General features: G+C 35.4%; 1 protein-coding gene and 2 long non-coding RNA genes across 13 annotated transcripts in view; 1 reads left to right on the top strand and 2 right to left on the bottom strand.

Moving 5' to 3' along the window:
• The window catches only part of stra6l (STRA6-like), a 21,039-nt gene extending 8,771 nt beyond the window's left edge, over window positions 1–12,268 (bottom strand). For 4 of the 10 annotated variants that reach the window (XM_073914209.1, XM_073918486.1, XM_068220919.2 and 1 more), the window contains exons 1-9: window positions 12,158–12,268; window positions 10,951–11,011; window positions 3,687–3,787; window positions 3,468–3,598; window positions 1,400–1,520; window positions 1,211–1,256; window positions 800–928; window positions 275–342; window positions 78–189 (exon numbers count right to left, since the gene is read on the bottom strand). In XM_073914209.1, coding sequence (XP_073770310.1) covers window positions 78–189; window positions 275–342; window positions 800–928; window positions 1,211–1,256; window positions 1,400–1,520; window positions 3,468–3,598; window positions 3,687–3,787; window positions 10,951–11,011; window positions 12,158–12,198 — 810 coding nt within the window. In that variant the 5' untranslated portion in view covers window positions 12,199–12,268. 10 annotated transcript variants of the gene reach the window in all.
• Window positions 8,018–9,617, bottom strand: si:ch211-134c9.2. The gene is given in 2 exon segments (NR_186850.1): window positions 8,018–8,364; window positions 9,410–9,617. It is a non-coding gene; the product is annotated as a si:ch211-134c9.2 (long non-coding RNA).
• LOC141384873 (uncharacterized) overlaps window positions 9,610–21,008 on the top strand; it is an 11,710-nt gene continuing 311 nt past the window's right edge. Inside the window, exons 1-3 of one of the 2 annotated variants that reach the window (XR_012405476.1) lie at window positions 9,610–9,685; window positions 17,287–17,544; window positions 18,869–21,008. The exon at window positions 18,869–21,008 is cut by the window's right edge and continues 311 nt beyond it. This is a non-coding gene — a long non-coding RNA (uncharacterized lncRNA). Of the gene's footprint in view, window positions 9,686–12,446; window positions 12,705–17,286; window positions 17,545–18,868 lie in introns of those variants that run through there. The other variant, XR_012405477.1, reaches the window with a different exon arrangement.

Here is a 21,008-nt window from a genome sequence, read left to right as displayed (position 1 = left end):
ACATACACACAAACACACTTGAATGGCTTTGTGTTAAGATATTGCAATCCAAAATCTAAAATCGAGAGCCAACTCACCATGTACAAGCCAATAAAGGAGATAATGGATGTGCCAATCATCCTGTTAGGGAACTTAAAGTATGGATCCCAGTCATACACTTTTCTTCTGAACCAACTCTTCGGTTCTGGGCTAAATGATAATAAGAGTAGTAATACAATGTCTGTAAATATAAACAGAAGTGGTTAATGTGTGTTTATATTGGGTGAGAGTGTACCTTTCAGGAGGACGTCTCAGTAAAGTTTGCACATATCTGAACTGATGGGAATGTAGATCCTCTTCATTCTGTTTATCAGAGAAGTAAGTTATTTTTATATACAAAAGATAAAATTATTAATCATTAAAACTCCTTTTCAACTATTTCCCAAGTGCTGTTCAATAATGGAGAGAAGTTTTTTTTAAAATACAGTTTTAAACATGATAGTTTTAATAAATAATTTTGACATGATGACTGTACATAATATTTTACTAGTAATTCTGCAGAATACCTGAAGATTAAATGTTAAAAATATGTGTAATTTCATGTAACATTTTATCAGGTTAAACACAATTTAACCAAAGAAACTGGTCAAAAAACATTCTTAGAGTGACACATAAGGATTAAGATACAATTAAAGAGCCACGAACCCCCCCCCCCCCTCCCCCCTACTGAACCTTATTGTACATTTTTCAAACAATGCTAATTGTAAGAATTGTAAAAATATAAAAAATTGCTGACTAAAAAAGTGCTCCATGATCTGACCTCATCCGCTTGTAGCTTCAGATGGATGCGTACCGCCTTCACAATGATGTAAACGAACCGTCCAAGCAGGAAAAACAGACACAGGTAGAACGGCCACAGGATGATCGGTTTCTCATAAGGACCTAAAATCTGCAATCAGATTTTATTTTTACAATTTTATTATGATCTACTGTCAGAACTAATACTATATTATGTTATGTTATGTTATATTATAATATATTATATTATATTATATTATATTATATTATATTATATTATATTATATTATATTATATTACATTATATTACATTACATTATATCAGGCACATTTGCTTTACACAATGAGGTAATTACACCTAATGTTAACATGCAAATCATAATACCATAAAGTAAATAATTAATAAAGTTAATTATTAATCTTATTCACTAACCTTTCCCGCAGGGCAGGTTATCGTGTCATACAGTCTCACAATGAGCCTGAATCCCCACAGGAGATACAAAACAAACAGTGCAACACAGTCAGTTCAACAACACACATACTGTATACTTTTACAGCAGCAGTAAGAAGGCAAACAGAGAATTAGATAGATGACTGAAGGTTTTTGGAGTGATTGATGTACCACATGAGCGTGTAGAGAAGACCTAAAATCCCTCCGAGCACTCGGTGTGGTGTTGAAAGACAAGCGAAGAACGGCAGGTAGGCCACACCAACTTCTATCGCTCCTATCAGGTACACAATGGCTGAAAGAGACAAATTCAGGTCATTTTTAAGTTAGGCTGCACGATATTGGGGGAAAAACCTACATTGCAATTTTGTTTATTTTATGTGATTTATAAATTGAGATTTTCACCAAATAACTTGAATAGCTCTTTGGAAATAATTTATACTTTTATTGGGATGGTTTTGTAGAGAAGCGCATCTGCAGAAAATATAATAAACTTATTACCAGCACAGATAAATAGAGCAACAGTATAAAGGAGTCTAACAGTGTTCATGTGCAAAAATAAAAGAATTACATGTGCAAGTTGTATAGTCTTCATTGTATAAATAATGCAATAAAATGAATCTTTGTTAAAGTTACACAATGTGGTAATTCCTTGTGTCCAAATGTCTTAAACTCGCTTAAAATGTTTACATGGTCACAGTCCCTAAAAACACACGCAAATGATAACATTTTACATTTATTATGGTTAAATTAAAATGACTCCACAGCTTTCATGTGTTCTGAATTGTTGTACGCTGGTTCGAGCAATGGTTGGGTCAGTTGGCATTTCTGAATGGAGTTTGCATGTTCTTCCCCTGTTCGCGTAGGTTTCCTCTAAGTGGTCCGGTTTCCCCCACAGACCAAAGACATGCGCTATATTGGGTAAGCCAAATAGATGTTTCCCAGTGTTGGGTTGCGGCTGTAAGGGCATCCGCTGTTTAAAACATATGCTGAATAAGTTGGCAGTTCATTCAGCAGTGGTGACCCCTGATTAACAAAGGCACTGAGCTGAAAAGAAAATTAAAGAATGAATAATATAATCTAATATCATATAATATAATATTTATTTCTTTTCTTTTCGGCTTAGTCCCTTAATTAATCTGGGGTCACCATAGCGGAATGAACCGCCAACTTATCCAGCACATGTTTTATGCAGCGGATTTCCTTTTAGCTGCAACCCATCTCTGGGAAACATCCATACACACTCATTCACACTCATACACTACGGACAATTTAGCCAAACCAATTCACCTGTACCGCACGTCTTTGGACTGTGGAAGAAACCGTAGCATCCAGAGGAAACCCACTCGAATGCGGGGAGAACATGCAAACTCCTCAAAGAAATGCCAACTGAACCAGTCGAGGATCGAATCAGCGACCTTCTCGCTGTGAGGGTACAGCACTACCTACTGCACCACTGCGTCACCCATAATATAATATAATATAATATAATATAATATAATATAATATAATATAATATAATATAATATAATATAATATTGTAAAAGTTGTAACCCTGTTATATTTCACAATACTTGGCATAAGGATGGGAGGGTCTAATTTGGTGTCCATGTCCAAATTAATTTATAAAGGTGATCTGAAAAATGTATTTGATCAATTAAATAAAAACAATTTAAATGAATGTTTTCTATTTTATTATAATCGAAACTTTCTAATAACCCTGCAATGGCATGAAGTTTATCACGTCTCATCAGTAATGCACAATACCATTTCTCAATTTTCATTGTAAACATTTTTGTTTGAAAGCTGTAAATCTGTGCATATTTGCAGAATTATTTGGTTCAAAAGAACAACAATTATTCAAAATAATTTCTTACTGACATTACTGTCACTTATTTGTCAATCTAATGTGATCAAATAAAAAGTCTTATTGACCTACAGTATATAGTCAAGCCAATGGCAAATGTTGCTAATGCAGTATTTCATATATACTGTAGTGTTTCTTTGCCTCGTAAAATTTAAAGTTTGCAAAGATTCATAAATTTTTTTCTGTGCTGATATTCAACTTCATTAAGCAGTATTCACACTAGCTGAAAACCATCTAAAAAATGTTGTAACGCTATAATTGTCGTTATTGTCACTTCCGATCAATTGAACGCATTCTTAATGAAACAAAGTGTTAATATATTACTGAAAATGACATTTTAGTGTCAAACATAGATGTAAAACTGCTTGTTGCTACCTTTAGCCCAGTTAGGCACATAAAATGGTGCGTAGGACTCAGAGAAGAGCTGAATCACGCTGGGAGCAATGGCACCAAATGCGAAACCGTAAGACCATCGGTTACTTAGACTGCCAATGAAATCTAGTGGCCTGCAAAGTAACACAAAAAAACAAAACAATTGAAAACATAGATGGATATAAAATGTACAACTACAGATTTTGTTTAAAGAGAACTCACACCACAATGCCGAATCGGCCCTTGAGATATGGAAAGCGGTCCTCAAAAGGCTGAGCCCTGGCTCGCCGCTGCACTAATGAGAGCAGAAACATAATGAAGACCTGAAACACAGAAAATTATACAACCATATTACAAATATACCACGACAGAAGTGTAAGGATGTATGCATATTAATAAAGCAGGGGAAACAATGTTAACTATGGTTCCAAACAGCACATGTGAAAAAAAATACTGTAGTAGTTTAAAGTAGATCCTATCTTAGTGTTCTTGAACCATACTATAGTTCACAATATTATAGTACTAACAGATTTTGTACTGTAGTGTTAACTATAGTCAGGCCCGGCGCTACGAGGGGGCAAAAGGGGGCATTGCCCCCTCAGAAAGAGTTTGTGCCCCCCCCCCCCAGTTTTTATAAAGGATTGTTTACTTAAACTGAAAATTCTTTCTGTCATTAATTATTAACACCCCCGTCGTTCCAACTTTCAGAACACACATTTAAATATTTTAAAATATATGACATAGCAATTGAATTATGAGAATGGATATATCATGATGAACAGTGCTTTATAATAACAATAATAATCCCTTACATTTCTATAGCACTTTTCTTGGCACTCAAAGTGCTTTACACATAGGGGGAATCTTCTCATCTACTTTTTCATTTTTTTTTATGCAAGAAAGAACATTACAAAGATATAATATGAACAAAGAGACAAAGAGGGTTACATAAATAGAATTCCAGCAAACTAAACAAGTTTAAATGATTTACACTAAGAAAGCGTTTTAAATGCAGTGTAATTGTTAAAAGTCTTTTAAAGAGTTCACATAAATTTCAAAGTCCTTTCTGAAAATAAAAAAGTAAGGGTGTTTCTTTGAAAATTTACATTTATGGATGTAAAATTTTGTTTTAAAAAAGCAATAAATCAATAATAAATATACAATGAGAAGGATCTACACTCAGAGAGTAACCAAAGAATACAATTTTTGGGGAAATACAGAAGTTTGGAAATAAGAATTTTCTTAATGAAATTGGAAAAGTCAACCTAAAACACTTTACAGTAAGTACACTCCCAAAATAAATGGTTTAGAGTTTCATCATATTGAGTACAAAATGAGCATTTAGGGGAAATATTATTTTTAAATTTAGCTAGTTTGGTATTTATTGGGTAGCAATCTCCTCACCTACCACCAGTGTAGCATCCACCTGGATAAAGCGACAGCAGCCATTTTCCACCAGACCGCACACCACAGATAGAGAAGACAGAGTAATAAAGCCAATTACAATGGACAGAGGCCAGTGGGTAAAATTAGCCAGGATGCCGGGGATAAACCCGTAACGTTAACGTTACTCTTTTTCGAAAGACATTCTGGGATTTTAGGGTGTATGCTGAAGCATGCGAATAGGACTTTTAATTTGCCAGGTTAAGTGCTTCCGGCGAACTGTATGCCAAAGGAAAAATCTGCACGTTTTTAAGGTTAGTTTTCTTTAAAAATCAGCGATCTCCACTGGCTGAGTGATATCCAATATGAAGTGGGTCTCAGATTGTACTAGAAGCTCTGCATTAAATTACATTTTCCCCGCCATGTCTTTATAATATGAGCATTTATTTTACCGCCGTATATTCAAAGGAGCGTCTGCGCTATCCTGACGATTCTGACGGGCGAGTGCGAGTAAAAGGCCATTTGTCTCGTTTTACGCTTGAACAACTAAATGAATGCCAAAGTTAATTTATCTGAATGTATTTTAATGACATTAAAACATGAATGCTGTCAAAGGAACCGTATAAAATGAAAAAACTCACAATAACAGGTCACCTGAAGTTTAAAAGTATATGGGAACAACACTAGCTCGGCATATATCCAATTATATTCATCTGTCTCCATATTCTACTGCATCCCAGAATATTACACAGCATCAAAAATGTACAAAAAATATATATTGAATATATTTAATATATTTTTGTGTACGGCAGATGGCAACTCGCCGTGACGCAGAGTCTGTGCTCCAATCAGGGGAGCCCTCTTCAGCGCTCGCCATGACAACAAGACAGCAGTGACGTGCCTTGTAAAAATTTGCATCTGCGCTCCTATAAAGCTCGTGTGCTCTCTATCAGCGTTTTCAGTTCGCTCGGTGTTGCTGTTTGTACTTGACCAAGGTGAGTTCAATACCGACGGTACGAGTGGAGCCACGCCAATCTCACGAAGTCCGCTTCGTGAAGCTTCACTCGGACCCGTCTGTGCTGTAGTTCCTTGTGGTTTGCGTACATAAACGCAACATCGCAAGGAATATTACGTGTTTGTTGCTCGAAATGTGCCGCCGAGCAACATCCAGTGAATACTGGCACGGCCTGGCGCCCGGTTTTCTCGTGCACTCCCTGGGGCGAGGTGGCCTTTGAGCCCTAGGCAGGGAGCAAACAACCCCCGAGGACCCTCAGGGAAACACGGAGGGCCGGTAGTGGGACCTCGCTGCGAGGGTTATGGTGGGTGGGAGTAGCGAGGCCCACTCATCGTCTATTTTAAACTATAGTTTCAAACTTTAGTTTACTATAGTTTGAAATAGACACCATGGTAACTGTTATGATTTAACTTTATGCAAAGAGCTTAGAATGACCAAGAGCAACAGCCCCGGATTCTGCCATTTTTAAGTGAAAGCGATCGGCCGTCCATTGGATCTCATTGCTGTCGCGATGGAAAGCAGCTGCATTGTTTTTATTTAATTTATTCAAAAAGCGCGTTATTGTTTCCCAAATTGTAGAGTGTCGCCTCTTGGTAATTCTATGCTCTTTGCTTTTTGTCTGACTGTTGTAATGTTTTGCTTTGTTTTTCAGCTAAGCTGTTGAGCAAAGAAGGACTATTGAAGACAACCGCGGGTCATATTCACGAGCGCACGTGTTATAATGTTTCTGGGTAGTTTTCTGAAAGTTTGTCTAGTTTGCAGGTCAAACTAAATAAACTACTCTTTCTAAACGCATGTCTCGTGTTTTATTTGTCCTCTACAGCAATGCACTGTCATGTAAGTCTGTTGAATGCATTTGTATGCAACATGGTTTGACAATACTGTAGTCTAACAAATAAATGGTTGATATAAATGTACCTTCATTAGTCAACATTTGGTGTAGGTAATAAAAAGTTAATCAAACATGTCCTAAGACATAAGGGTTATGTTATGGTTGTTTCATAACTATATTTATTATTATTCTATGTTTAAAACCAGCAAATTATACTATATATTTAACATGTCATGAACTTGCTGTTACTTTAAAATGTGCTTACTAAAATGTCCTAAGACAAAAATGGGTTTTGGTTTTATGTCAACCTACAGTAGGATTTAGGTTGACTAATGCAGGTATAGGCTACATACATCATAGGGAGACCCAAATCAAGTAAAACGTCTCTTACTCAAGTACTTTTAGCATGCAAAAGTCCAATTTAAGTATATAAAATACAGTTTCCAACAACAAAATTATATCTTGTGAAAAAGACCAGTGTGGTGGTGAGGAAAAAAAAGCAATGTCCAGTTATATATATTCATATTATTTAGTCATTAGATTGTGACCGCTAGATGGCGCTCAATTAAAAGGAGCGTTTATTTCAAAGGAGCGCTACCCTGTACTAAAATGACTATGGGCTCTATGCACGGCGGCGCGTGACGCATTTCCGGTCAAATTTAAGACCCCGAGCCTACTTCCGCCGATCGTACAGTACAGTGCTACAACAGGAGCGCTACTGATAAAAACGAGTAATGTTTTGGACAGTTGTCTCAATGTTTTATGCCATTATAGCCCACTTATATATGTTTATGTCAGCTACATAAATATAACATCTAAACGTTTAAAAGTGTCATTTCAAAGACGTGAGAACAGTACCACTGCTGCGTTCAGCAATGCACAGCGTCAAAAATTGAACTCTTACCTTAGTTTCCACACGTTTCCAAAAGACAAAGTCGTGCAGAAGAGGTGGGTTGTTGATATTAAACGTGAGAATTTTACAGAAACAGAAAAAACAAGAGTGTAGCTGACAATTTCAGTCTAGAAAACTGATCGAGGCTCGAGTGCCAACCGGACGCAGACATTTAAAGAAAGGAGCTTTTATGGCAAATAATAGTTTATTTTCATTGCCTTTGAAGTAAAAAAAACTGAACATTAATATACATAAACATTTCTTAAGCTACTTTCTAAGTGCAATTTTTAAATTCAGAATAAAGACCTTTATTTTATTCACTGTACATATAAAATATAATTCACTGTATATAATTTGAAATAAAAATTGTCAAAAAAATGTAACATTTTGAAAAAAATATTTTATTCAGATGAACAGAAACAATGACATTGAATCAGTTGTTTTCTTGAATCAGGTGCTTCTTCTGTAACTTGTGCATAGAGAGGTATTTGGGCTGATACGTATTAAATAAATAAATAAATCACCCATCTGTTTCATGGAACTTAACACATAATTGATCCATTCCAAACAATTGTTCATGTGACAACACACATTACACATTTCAGAGTAATGGGCTGTCTGGAAAAGCAAAGCAACCAAATGTTTGCATATCCCACTCTCAGCCACACAAGAGCAGGAGCTATTAACTAGCAGACGATGGCATGGATCTTCTGACGGATGTCCGCTCCAGGATGAAGTAACACATAAAATTTTCTAGCTCTGAATCTCATAATGTTACCTAGAAAACAGAAACAAGAATATTAATAGGTTTTTAAAGAGAGTCATTAAAGGCAGTTCACTCAAAACTGAAAATTCTATTTCCTCATCCTTCACTTGTTCCAAACCTGTTTGAGTTTCTTTCTGAGGTTTAACACAAACAAAAATACTTTGAAGAAAGCTGGAAACTTGCAACAACTGATATTCATAGTAGTTCTTTTTCCTACTATGGAAGTCAATGGTTACAGGTTTTCAGCTTTCTTCAAAATATCTTCTTTTGAAAGGCATCTGCAGCAATATCATCAGATTAAACTACACAGTAAATCATTCATTTAAATTATTTAGAAGTAGCTCCCTTTAGTCACACTTTAAAATAAGGTTTCATTAGTTAATGTATTTGCTCACTATTAAAATAACTATTTAATATTTAATAGTTAGCATTGTTAAACTAATTTACTAATGAATAAAAATCCAAAGTCATGCTTGTTAACATTAGCTATTACTGCAATAGACAAATTGTTGATGTGAAATTAACTAATGACACCTTATTGTTTTGGGTCACCCTCCCATTTAATTACAATGTTATCGACTAAATAGAAAGCATGCTATCTACACTGTTACACTGCATCTGTCATCTCCAATGTTTCAGCAATAAATCTCAGCATTGACATAGTGCTATTTGTCTGTTGTGGATGGAACGGCATTGTATTATTTTATTCCTAATATATCTTGCTCAATAATCATGCTTACAAGCTAAGACAGCATCTGTGTTTCTGTAATTATCCGAACTGAACAGTGGTGGTCACTTTAGAACAGTAAAAGTATGAATGGGACAGAACTTCACATGTATGCTGTCCTACTCTCAGCTGGTGAGGAGACTCCGATTTCTTCAGATCTATCGGTAGTAATGAACTCACTGAGATCTTATTCCTGCCCTGTTTTTACCTGACACTTTGAGACAGAATTACGTACACATATGATTATTTTTACTTACGTGATAAAGCTGCAGATGGACGGATCGTAAGAGTATTAACGCTAAAGTTAGCCTTCAGGCTAGCTGAACTTACCTTCATAATTGCACAGGTAGGAAGATGCATAAAACTTGAAACCCTTCTCAAGCTTTGCTCTGCGGTGTTGTAGAGCACATCCGGACAATCATTTGCACATCGTTGACCATAATTTACTCGCAAACAGCGAGTAAATATTGACGACTCTGCCATAATACTGTTTACCTCCGCTTAAAATCACCCAGACCGGAAGCTGGACCGCGGCCTTAGACAAAACGCGGAAGTACTGCGTGCATATAGCCCATTGACGAATTCCTTTCAATAGACAACATCAGGGTAGGCGACATCCAATGTATATTTCTATGAGAGCTAACTAGTATTCACGTCATATCATGCTCATCTCTTATTACTCTTTTAAGTTCTTTGAGAGTCTTGGCGGGATTTCAGAGTGATATTTAGGCAACTATGAAGTAGCAGTACCGTCTGTGTACCATAGTTACACAATGCAGCATTTAGCTCGCTCGTAAACATCTCTGTCTGAGGGCATTGCCCCCTCAGAAAGAGTTTGTGCCCCCCAGTTTTTATAAAGGATTGTTCACTCAAACTGAAAATTCTTTCTGTCATTAATTATTAACACCCTCGTCGTTCCAACCAACACACATTTAAATATTTTAAAATAAATGACATAGCAATTGAATTATGAAAATGGTGAGATTAAAGCTAGTCCTTTAGGCTGATTTATACTCAGTGTTGGGGAGGTTACTTTGGAAATGTAATAGATTACAGATTACAAATTACCCTATTTAAAATGTAATAAGTAGTGTACCTTTTCGATTACTTTATAAAAGTAAAGAAACTTATCACATCTGACTACTTTTTGATTACTTTAAGGTTTCTAATGGATATTTTCAGATAAATCATTTTCAAGCATTTACACTGAGCGGGTTTGACCTAATCAAACAAAAGCATCAGTAAGCAGCTCTTTAATAAATGGCCTTATCAGAAGGCATCATGCATATCAAAAACAGTCAAAGCAACAGATTAACATTATTCAACAATAATCCCATTTGTAATCTTTAACATTTTCACAAGTAACTGTAATTTAGTTACACATTTATTCTCAGTAACTGTAACTAATTACTGTTACTTTTATTTTGTAATTAAATTACGTAACACTGTTACATGTAACCATAAATGAAAGAAACAAGATACCAAAATCAGTCACCAGGTCTAGTGCCCCCCTATGGATTTAAAGTGCCCCCTTAGCTTTGACTTCCTGGCGCCAGGCCTGACTATAGTGAACAGGAAAATTGTAATAAATACTGTAGTATAGCATAGTTTTTGCTACTGTAACCTGTGGTGTATCGTAGTATAACTTAGTACAATTTTGGGACGTTTTGGGTTTGAATTTTGTGTTTTGTAACTTTGCAGACCTTTTTTACACTTAAACTGCCAAATTATACATTAAAAGGAAGTTAAAATAGTAAAAAGCACAACAGAGCCCCTTTAACAGCGAAGCATCACTTCCTCTTTTCAAGAAAGAGTTGCATGATTTTTTGAGGTGAAAGAGTGTTTTCTAAAAAAAAAAAGCCATTACTCACAGAAGGAACTAGAGAGCAATGAAGGAACAAATCCACCGAAATCCCATTCTGACACTCCACCCTATACAAGAAAGGAGATGAGATGGAAAGAAAAAGCAAATCAGAAAGACTGAAAAACAGAGAGTGCGACTGAACAGCATGAACGTATGCATGAATAAAACCAAAGCTAAATGAAAACAGTGATAACATTCTGTAAAAAATAGCATCAAAACATAATTTGACCCACTTAATTTAAACAAAGTACCATTATTTTTAGGACAGTTCTAATTATTTTATTGTAATTATATAAGACATTGTGTCCTAAAAACATAATCTACCTGAATATCAACAGATAAGATTTATTACACACTATTAACCTAAAAACATTTCCCCTTATCAACAGAAAAAAATGGCCACGTTTATTATTGCCGCATTAATTTTGTCCTAATTCTAACTTTGTTTGCAGTAAAACCTTTTTATTTTTTCCATATTATTATTACTTATCAAACTATTATTCTTAAGCACGAACAATCAGCTTTATTTGAAATAATTAGCTTTTATTCATTCATTTGTGTGATATCAAAATCTTGTATAATAAATATGTCACAGAGAATGTAACACAATTTATACTAACCATTTTTACTTCTTTTGTAAAGATATTTGCTGCATGTTATTTGCTAAAAATGTGGGATAGTTTAACAAAATTTTAAATGAAGTAATACATCTAAAGCCATTTGTATTACTACACATAAAATAAACAAAACTAAAATCTAATTAAAAATAATAATAAAAAAGATTCAGCTATTTGCCAAATAAGCTTTTCTCATGTGATGTTTAAAGTGACATAGTAAAGTAACTAAAATAATAAAAACTATGGATTTATTAGCAAAACACTAAGGAAACAGATTCAAATTTCATAAAAATATTTATAAAATAAGTAATAATTATAAATACAAATGCTATTTAAAATTCAAATAAAAACTGAATATATCATAAACAGGATTATAAACAATCTCGATACTAAATCGTCATTATCATATGTTAGCAATATATGTTACTACTTGTAAAAATGCCTGCTTTTTTATCTACATAATTTTATTCTCAAGTACACTGTCAGATATTCTGTCTCTTTGAAAAGTTTTAAAAGTACACAACAATATCAGTAACAATATCAGCAACAATATTCTCGGCCTCTCTAAAAAGTGTAATAATAGCAGAAGTAACTCACATGATTTCTGAGGTATCCGATGAGTCCCGTTCAGTGAACATAAACACCTGTTAGGCCCTATTATTGATGTGCTTCATCACAGACGTGAGCTCCAATATACTGACATGAAGTACAGGTTTCACTTCATGAATGAGGATATGGATATATCTAGTCACATGACTGCATGACCTTTGACTTAGGCCACTCACTACTGAAGGGAGATGTGCCGGTGTGTTTTATTGACTGTTCTGTTACTGTGTAATAGGAGTCCAAACACAGATAAGGCCTGCTGTTCAACTACAGATGACTTAGACTTCAATTTAGTTCTGATAAGTATCTGACTTGTGTAAAAATTATCCTAACCTAAAAAAAAAAATAATTGAGCAAAAGTACAGTGAAAATAACTCTACTAAGTTAACAGTTCTAGCTTAAGTACAGATCTTGGCACCCATTTAGTATGTTTTATGGCAGTAACTGGGTGAGATATGTTTGTTTACTTACATTCTTCCAAACTCCTTCCTTCGTGTTCAGCAGAACAAATAAATTTAGGGTTTGGCACAACCTAGGGGTGAGTAAATGATTTTTCACTGTCCCTTTAATTATTTAACTCATACTAAGCACAAACTCGAAGACGAAACAAAACATGCCAGTTCTAGGCCTATCGTTTAATAAGACCTACAGTAGCTCTCAAGTTCGGTCACCACTTCAATTTAGGCATCATAATTAGCTTAATGTTAATTTAATGAAATTCTATACGATTCAATACCAGTGTCGAAGTTGCGAGAGCCATCAGTAGGCTACACCTGTGATTAAGCAACTGAAGCCTTGACTAGTCTGGGCCGGGCGGTAAAACAGAAACTTAGTATCCTATAATTATATATATATATTAAAAACAAAAGTATATTATTTGTTACAGTTTAGCAGTTCCCAAGGCTATAATTAACACAACTCTATGCTGTAGCATTTATTAACAGTGATGTAAATACTGTACATTATAATGGCATGGTCAAAAATATTTACTGTAAATTATCATTTTTGTGTGGGGGTGCTCCCCTATTTGAGTCATCCTGTGCAAATTTCAACAATGGCAAATGTCAATAATGGAGATTCAAATTTGCTGCTTGAGTTGTTAATCTCTGAATTATTTAGCAGTTGCACAAACTGGTTAATACAGAGAAGTTATCAGAACTATGTAATGGAAAATAATCAGAAATGATCATTAAAATCAAATTAGTTGTCAATAAAAGGTATTCTACAGTGTTCCATTCTATTCTTTTTTATCTATTCTATTCTATTTTAATCTATTCTAATCTATTTTGATCTATTTAACTCTATTCTATTTTATTTAAATCTATTCATATTCTATGCTATTTTAATCTATTCATATTATATTCTATTTTGATCTTTTCTATTATATTCTATTTTGATCTATTTAATTCTATTCTATTCTATTCTATTCTATTCTATTCTATTCTATTCTATTCTATTCTATTCTATTCTATTCTATTCTATTCTAATGATTGATGACAGTATTTTCTGGGTATCCCAATCAATTAAATGAACACATGAGGGCGCTGTTGATGAGACTGTCCAATCAGTAATCAGTAGTGATAACTTCCTCTATGTCAGCTAGTTTCCAGGGAAATCTTACACATTTTCATTTACCTCATGTAGTAAAAACTTCGTTGACATAATACAAATGACAAAGAAGTATAAAAATTGCTAACTATGCTGATTAAGACTATTACTAAAATCTCAAATAACATTTAGGCCTAAGTAATATTTGTGTCTTCAAAATAATCTACAATTTTAACATCACTTTCTGAAGCAAGCCAGATATTACAGTAGTCCAATTATAGATGTGATGTAATAATTTGCAGAATTTTATTGGCGCCACAGTGGCTCAGTGGTTAGTACTGTCACCTCACAGCAAGTAGGTCGCTGGTTCGAGTCCCAGCTGGGTCAGTTGGCATTTAGAATTTGCATGTTCTCCCCATGTTGGTGTGGGTTTCGTTCAAGTGATCCTGGTTCCCCCACAGTCTAAAGGTACAGGTGAATTTGATTAACTAAATTGGCCGTAGTGAATGAGTGTGTGTGTGTGTGTGTGTGTGTGAATGAGTGTGATGGGTGTTTCCCAGTACTGGGTTGCAGCTGGAAGGGCATCTGTGTAAATGTAAAACAGATGCTTAAAACATCGACTACTTCAGTTCATTCTGCTGTGGTGATTAAGGAAAATGAATGAATGTTTCACATATTGTCCATGTGACCTCAAAGTCATCAAGTCAAAGACACAACACTAAAATTAGTAACTTGATACACAGGCCTGATTTGACTATCAACAAACTTAACTTCCTCGTAAACGGGTTTGACTTAATTATAAAAACTGTACAAGAAGTGGTTTACACCAAAATAACAATGGAATCTATTTATAAGCAAAGACTTACCAGCAGTTAAGACTTAGCTACCGGAAAATAATAAGCGTGTCAACATCGCATGAGAAACATGCCTATGACAAACTATACAAATGTGTAAGGTAATAATAAATAGAATAAATCATTAGCAGTGGTGTGAAGTAACAAATTACAAATACTCAAATTACTCTGAGTAGTTTTTCTCAGAAATTATAATCGATTTTAAAAATGTTTACTTTTACTTTCCCTTGAGTATATTTTTAGTGCTGTATTGGTACTTTTACTCCATTATACTTTCCTTCAACCTGCAGTTACAACTGAAATTTTTCTTGTCTATGGGGATTAGAAAAATCAGTCCTGTGTATAATGTCCAATCAAGAAGGTAAATCGCATCATATTGAACTACCTCAAGTCATGGGCGATTTATAATTGCAGGGAACTGTTTGGAAGCTTTAAAAGTGTCTAAAAGAAGATGTTTAAAATCTTTGCACACATTGACCCAGAGACTGTTTAGATGCACGTCACTGATGAGAAGATGAAGGTTGTTTACTGTATAATGACCGAAATGGTCTTAAACACTCAGCAGGCACAAGACATCAACATGCCGTCAGATTAACGTTGTACCCCAACGTTGTGGGGACATTGCATTTTGTTTGGAAATGAAAAGCGGATTAATGTCCAAATATTAAAATGAACCAAATATCAACGTCTAATGATGTTACAGTTTCACGTTGTGTGGACTTTACCACTATGGTGCCTATCAAATGTTGGATTTTGGTTGCTATATCTGACGAATAAATGTCAGTATTTGACGTCAATATGACGTTGGTTTAAGATGTTGGCTTGACGTTGGATTTGGTCACTTTCCAACAAAACCTAAAATCAACCAAATATCAACGTCTTTTGACATCGTTACTGGACATCAAAATAACGTTGGCTAGATATTTAATTTTGGTCACCTGACATCACAACCTGTAAATCTAACCTACTGTAATATTAACGTCTTATGAGATCATGTGTCTGCTGGGCAATAACTAAATGCACTAGAATGTTACGTTTACACAACCACAAATTCCAGGTAAATGCATCATTTTTTTTACAGCGTAATACTCACGACTCTTGAGTACTTTTTTTTTATATTATGTTTTAGGGGTTTTTCCACCTTTTATTGGGATAGAATAGTGGAGGACAGACAGGAAAGTATTAGGACCAGAGAGTGGGGAAGGGTCGGCATAGGACTTTGAGCCGGGAATCGAACTCAGGTCACTGTGAGCACCATGGCAATGACAACTCTTGAGTACTTTTGAAAGGTCTTTTTCTCATACTTTGAGTAATACAACAGATTTTTTACTCTACTTGCACTACATTTTTGTGCAAGTAATGGAACTTTTACTTAAGTATGATTTTTCAGTACTCTTTCCACCAATGATTATTATATTTTATAATTTCATAAAGCTCAGCTAAATCCTTTATATCCCAAGGCCTGTAAAACAAACTTTGGGTTGCAGAGTAAGCTGACAAAACCAAACAAATCCAACCTGTTTAAGATCAGGTTACAATGTTTAACAACGCTTGTTATTACAAAACCAGAGTTTGTGTTTGATTTAAACCTAGAGTTTGTAATTAACAAAAAAGTGCCCCACCTTTTGATGCCCCCCAGCATCAAACAGCCAATCACATGAGAAATGAAAGCACCAGGTTGATTAATTTCTTGCAAAACAGTCAGTGCAATTAAATTCATGAAGATTAAGAGATGTCAAGAAATATGATCAACTTAAAGGCAGGAATAAACGTCATACAGCAACAGATCGAGAAAGCAGCTTAAAGATACATCATTATATAGATGCCAATCTGTCAACTTGTTTTAATAATTATTGTGAAGAGGAGACATGGTGGCTAAGTGGTTAGCATTGTTGCCTCAAAGGTAGAAGGTTGCTGGTCCTGACTGGGCCAGTTGGCATATCTGTGAGGAGTTTGCATGTTCTCTGCGTGTTGGCGTGGGTTTCCTCTGGGTACTCCGGTTTCTCCCACAGGCCAAAGACATGCGCTATACTGTAGGTGAATTGGCATAGTGTTTGTGTGTGAATGAGTGTGTATGGATGTTTCCCAGTACTGTGTTTCAACAGGATGTAACCCCCCGTAGCAGATCTAAACACTAGTGGAGCTGGGGTAGAGGGTGGTCTCTGAACTTACGTGACAGCGTAGCGTAAAATGATGCCGAGCACTTAAAATGACAAAGAGCAAGCTTATTGGCTGCCGAGGTGACACAGCCATGTAGTAAATGACGCAGGAGCAGATTAGGTGACCTATGTGTGCCCGTAAAGTTTCATGGCAGAAATTTAACTGCTGGATTAACTATAATTTTAATATAACACTTAAAAGCCAACAAACATGATCATGTGGCACATTTCTTGTTTATATGTGACATGCGGGACATAGGGGTGTAAAAACTGCGGTAAGAGTTAATGTCCTCTGCAACTTTAAGTCACTTTGAGTCCTGAGGCCTGTTGCTCAAAGGCGGTTTCAGATTTACCCAGGTAGGTTTGTGTTTAGTTTCAGAGAGCACACACTCACACACAAATTACGCAAAAAGTCTTGTTACGCAAAAAGTCTTTTGTGGCTAATAATTTATAACTACTTAGTTATTTTTAAACTTAAAATTATATACATTTAAAACTATTTATTCATTATAATAGTATTAAATTTTCATTCATTCATTTATTTTTCTTTATTCATCAGGTTTCGCCACAGCGGAATGAACTTCCAACTTATCCAGCACGTTTTATGCAGCCGATGCCCTTCTAGCTGCAAGCCATCACTGGGAAACACCCATACACACTCATTCACTACAGCCAATTTAGTTCATCCAATTGACCTATAGCACATGTCTTTGGACTTGTGGGGAAACCAGAGCACCCGGATGAAACCCACGACAACACGAGGAGAAGGCTAACCCCACACAGAAACACGAACTGACCCAGACAGGATTCGAACCAGGTTTGATCTTCTTGCTTTGAGGCAACAGTGCTAACCTGAGTCATCACTGTGGCTCCAAATTGTTATATTTATGAATTTTCTAAATTTTCTAAGTGACGTAAATTGTTTAATTGCTACATCACAAAATGTTTACAGTAAAAAAATGTATAAAAACTGTAAAACTTTATAATAATTTGTAGAAATTATATAATTCAAGACTTTTGCCTTTCTTTTTTTTCTTTTCTTTTGTTATTTTATGATTAGTTTTATTTTCCCATTATTTAAATGTAATTGTTCGCAGTTTTACTATTGTACCTGATGTCATTTTATAATATTGTTCTATTGTCACTTGATGTCATTTTATTATTATGATTTTACTGTTAAAACCCTATTTTAAAAACGAAACTCCAAAAAAAGATGTCCTGTGTCAGCTTGCATATTACAGTATTACGTAAGTATTACAGTACTCATTTAGTTTGAGTTCTCTTCATTTATTGGGCTTTACCGTGCTCAAATGGCCTCATTTACTCAAATGGATTAAGTTCACAGTACTCATTAGGATTCGTTTTTGAACTTAAATGCTTTATTGGAATCGGTTTCCTTAACTTTTTGGGTTTTACAGTATATAAGGAGGTATTTGCTGAAAAACAAAATACAAATTTTTAATTAAAGGGACCGTTCACACAAAAATGAAAACTCCTGGCTCACTGTTTACTTGTTCCAAGCCTGTTTGAGTTTATTCTTCTGTTGAACACAAATAATGATCCTTTAATGAATGTAAAGCAGCAGCCATTGACGTCCATAGTGTATTTGCTACTTCTATGGATGTCAATGGCTGCTAGTTTCTAACATTCTTCAGTATATCCTGTTTTATTTTCAACAGAAGAAGTCAATTCATAAAAGTTAAGAAGGTTATGTTAGGTTATGTTAGGTTAGGTTAGGTTAGGTTAGGTTAGGTTAGGTTAGGTTAGGTTAGGTTGGGTTAGGTTAGTTTATGTTACTTTATTTATACCCAATGGCAGATTTAGTTTTCAGTCAAGAGTCCTCATTTCATAACAGTGCCACACAAAAAAATTTACATAGGGACAACAACAAATGCACATAAAGACATAAAACATAAACATATACAAAACACTCTCTTCCAAAAAAAAAGAAAAATAAATGAATGAATGAATGAATGAATGAATAAACAAACAAACAAACAAAAAACAAACAAATAAATATTTAATTAAATTAAATAAAACCAGCCCAATGTGAGTAAATGGTGAGGAATGTTGTTAGTATGATCTCACGTTGTCTTAGTAATTAGTGACTTAGTAATGTCCAGTATTTGGTTTGTTTGCAGTGATCTGTGGAGCAATGAAAGATTGGACAGTGACCATGGAACAAGAGGAGGCCTGGATTGTGGATGGCCATGAACATGGACTATATTAGAGCAGTGAGTTTAATAAACAGTGCATCCAGAAAGTATTTATAGCGCTTTACTTTTTCCACATTTTTTATGTTACAGCCTTATTCCAAAATGGATTTAATTAATTTATTTCCTCAAAATTCTACACACAATACCCCATAATGACAATATGAAAAAAGATTTATTTAAATTGTTGCAAATTTATTTAAAAAAAAAAACCTGAAAAATCGCATGTACAGTAAGTATTCACAGCCTTTGCTCAATACTCTGTTGATGCACCTTTGGCAGCAATTACAGCCTCAAGTCTTTTTGAATATGATACCACAAGCTTAGCACACCAGTCTTTGGGAATTTTTGTCCATTCCTCTTTGCAATACCTCTCAAGCTCTATCAGGTTGGATGGGAAGCGACAGTGTACAGCCATTTTCAGATCTCTCCAGAGATGTTCAACAGGATTTAGGTGTGGACTCTGGCTGGGCCATTCAAGGACATTGACCGAGTTGTTGTCAAGCCACTACGATGATATTTTGGCAGTGTGCTTTGGGTCATTGTCCTGCTGGAATTTGAACCATCGCCTCAGTCTGAGGTCAAGAGCACTCTGAAGTAGGCTTTCATTTAGGATGTCTCTGTACATTGCTGCATTCATCTTTCCCTCTATCCTGACTAGTCTTCCAGTTCCTGCAGCTGAAAAACATCCCCACAGCAGGATGCTGCCACCACCATGCTTCACTGTAGGGATGGTATTAGCCTGGTGATGAGCGGTGCCTGGTTTTCTCCAAATGTAGCACCTGGCATTTTTAGTCTCATCAGACCAAAGAATTTTGTTTCTTATGGTCTGAGAATCCTTCAGATGCCTTTTGACAAATTCCTAGCGATGAGTGGCTTCCATCTAGCCTCTCTACCATACAGGCCTGATTAGTGGATTGCACAAATCCTTATGTAGGGTTCTCCTTTCTCCACAGAAGTACGCTGGAGCTCAGAGTGACCATCGAGTAATTGGTCACCTCCCTGACTAAGACCCTTCTACACCAATCACTCAGCTTAGATGGCCGGCCAGCTCTAGGACGAGTCCTGGTGATTCAGAACATCTTCCAGTTCCACTTTCAGAGCAGCAGAAATTTTTTTTTGTAACCTTCCCAGCCTTGTGCCTCGAGACAATCCTATCTCGGAGGTCTACAGACAATTCCTTTTCATGCTTGGTTTGTGCTTGACATGCACAGTTACGCTGGGACATTATAAAGACAGGTGTATGCCTATTCAAATCATGTGTATTCATCTAAATTTACCAGAGGCGAACTTCATTTAAGCTGCTAGAACATCTCAAGAATGATCAGTGGAAACAGAATGTACCTGAGCTCAATTTAGAGCTTCAAGGCAAAGGCTGTGAATACTGATGTACATGTGATTTTTCAGGGTTTTTTTATTTTCAGTAAATTTGCAACAATATCAAAAGATCTTTTTTCACATCGTCATTATGGGATATTGGGTGTAGAATTTTTAGTAAATAAATGAATTTAATCCATTCTGGAATAAGGCTGGAACGTTAAAAATTCCAGAAAAAGTGAAGCGCTATAAATACTTTCTGGATGCACTGTATTATAAAGTAGTGGCAGCGCAGGGTTTTCACATACAATTCACACGCAGTGAAAATATAACCACTCAACAGCAACGACAAGTTGACATACTGAACGTACTGAGGGGTTTAGTGAGGTGTACTAGTTACTTTGTTCCTTCAAACCAAACCAAAACAAAAAAAGCCATTGCGTGCTATATCATTAGCCTCTACTTTGTGACCACAACATTCCTAAACAAAGTTCTCAATGGCATGCTGCTCACCCTGAGGGAGGACTGGGAGGTGAACTAGCTGATTGAGCTTATTGTAAGAGCTGGAGTTGATAACCGATGCATTTGATAAAAGTAAACAATATACAAAGTAAACTAAAAATTTTGTAGAAAAATGAACAGAGCGTATTCACTACCTGCAGATACAATAGGAAACCTAGACATGTTTTGTTTGATTTTAATCAGGTTTTGTCACCAAGATAATTTACACTACGTGACTAATTTGCTCTGG

This window comes from Danio rerio, chromosome 1 (assembly GCF_049306965.1).
Source record: "Danio rerio strain Tuebingen ecotype United States chromosome 1, GRCz12tu, whole genome shotgun sequence".
Classification (NCBI taxonomy): Eukaryota; Metazoa; Chordata; class Actinopteri; order Cypriniformes; family Danionidae; genus Danio; species Danio rerio.
Note: the sequence above shows the minus strand (reverse complement) of the source record. Positions and strands in the feature narration are given on the sequence as shown.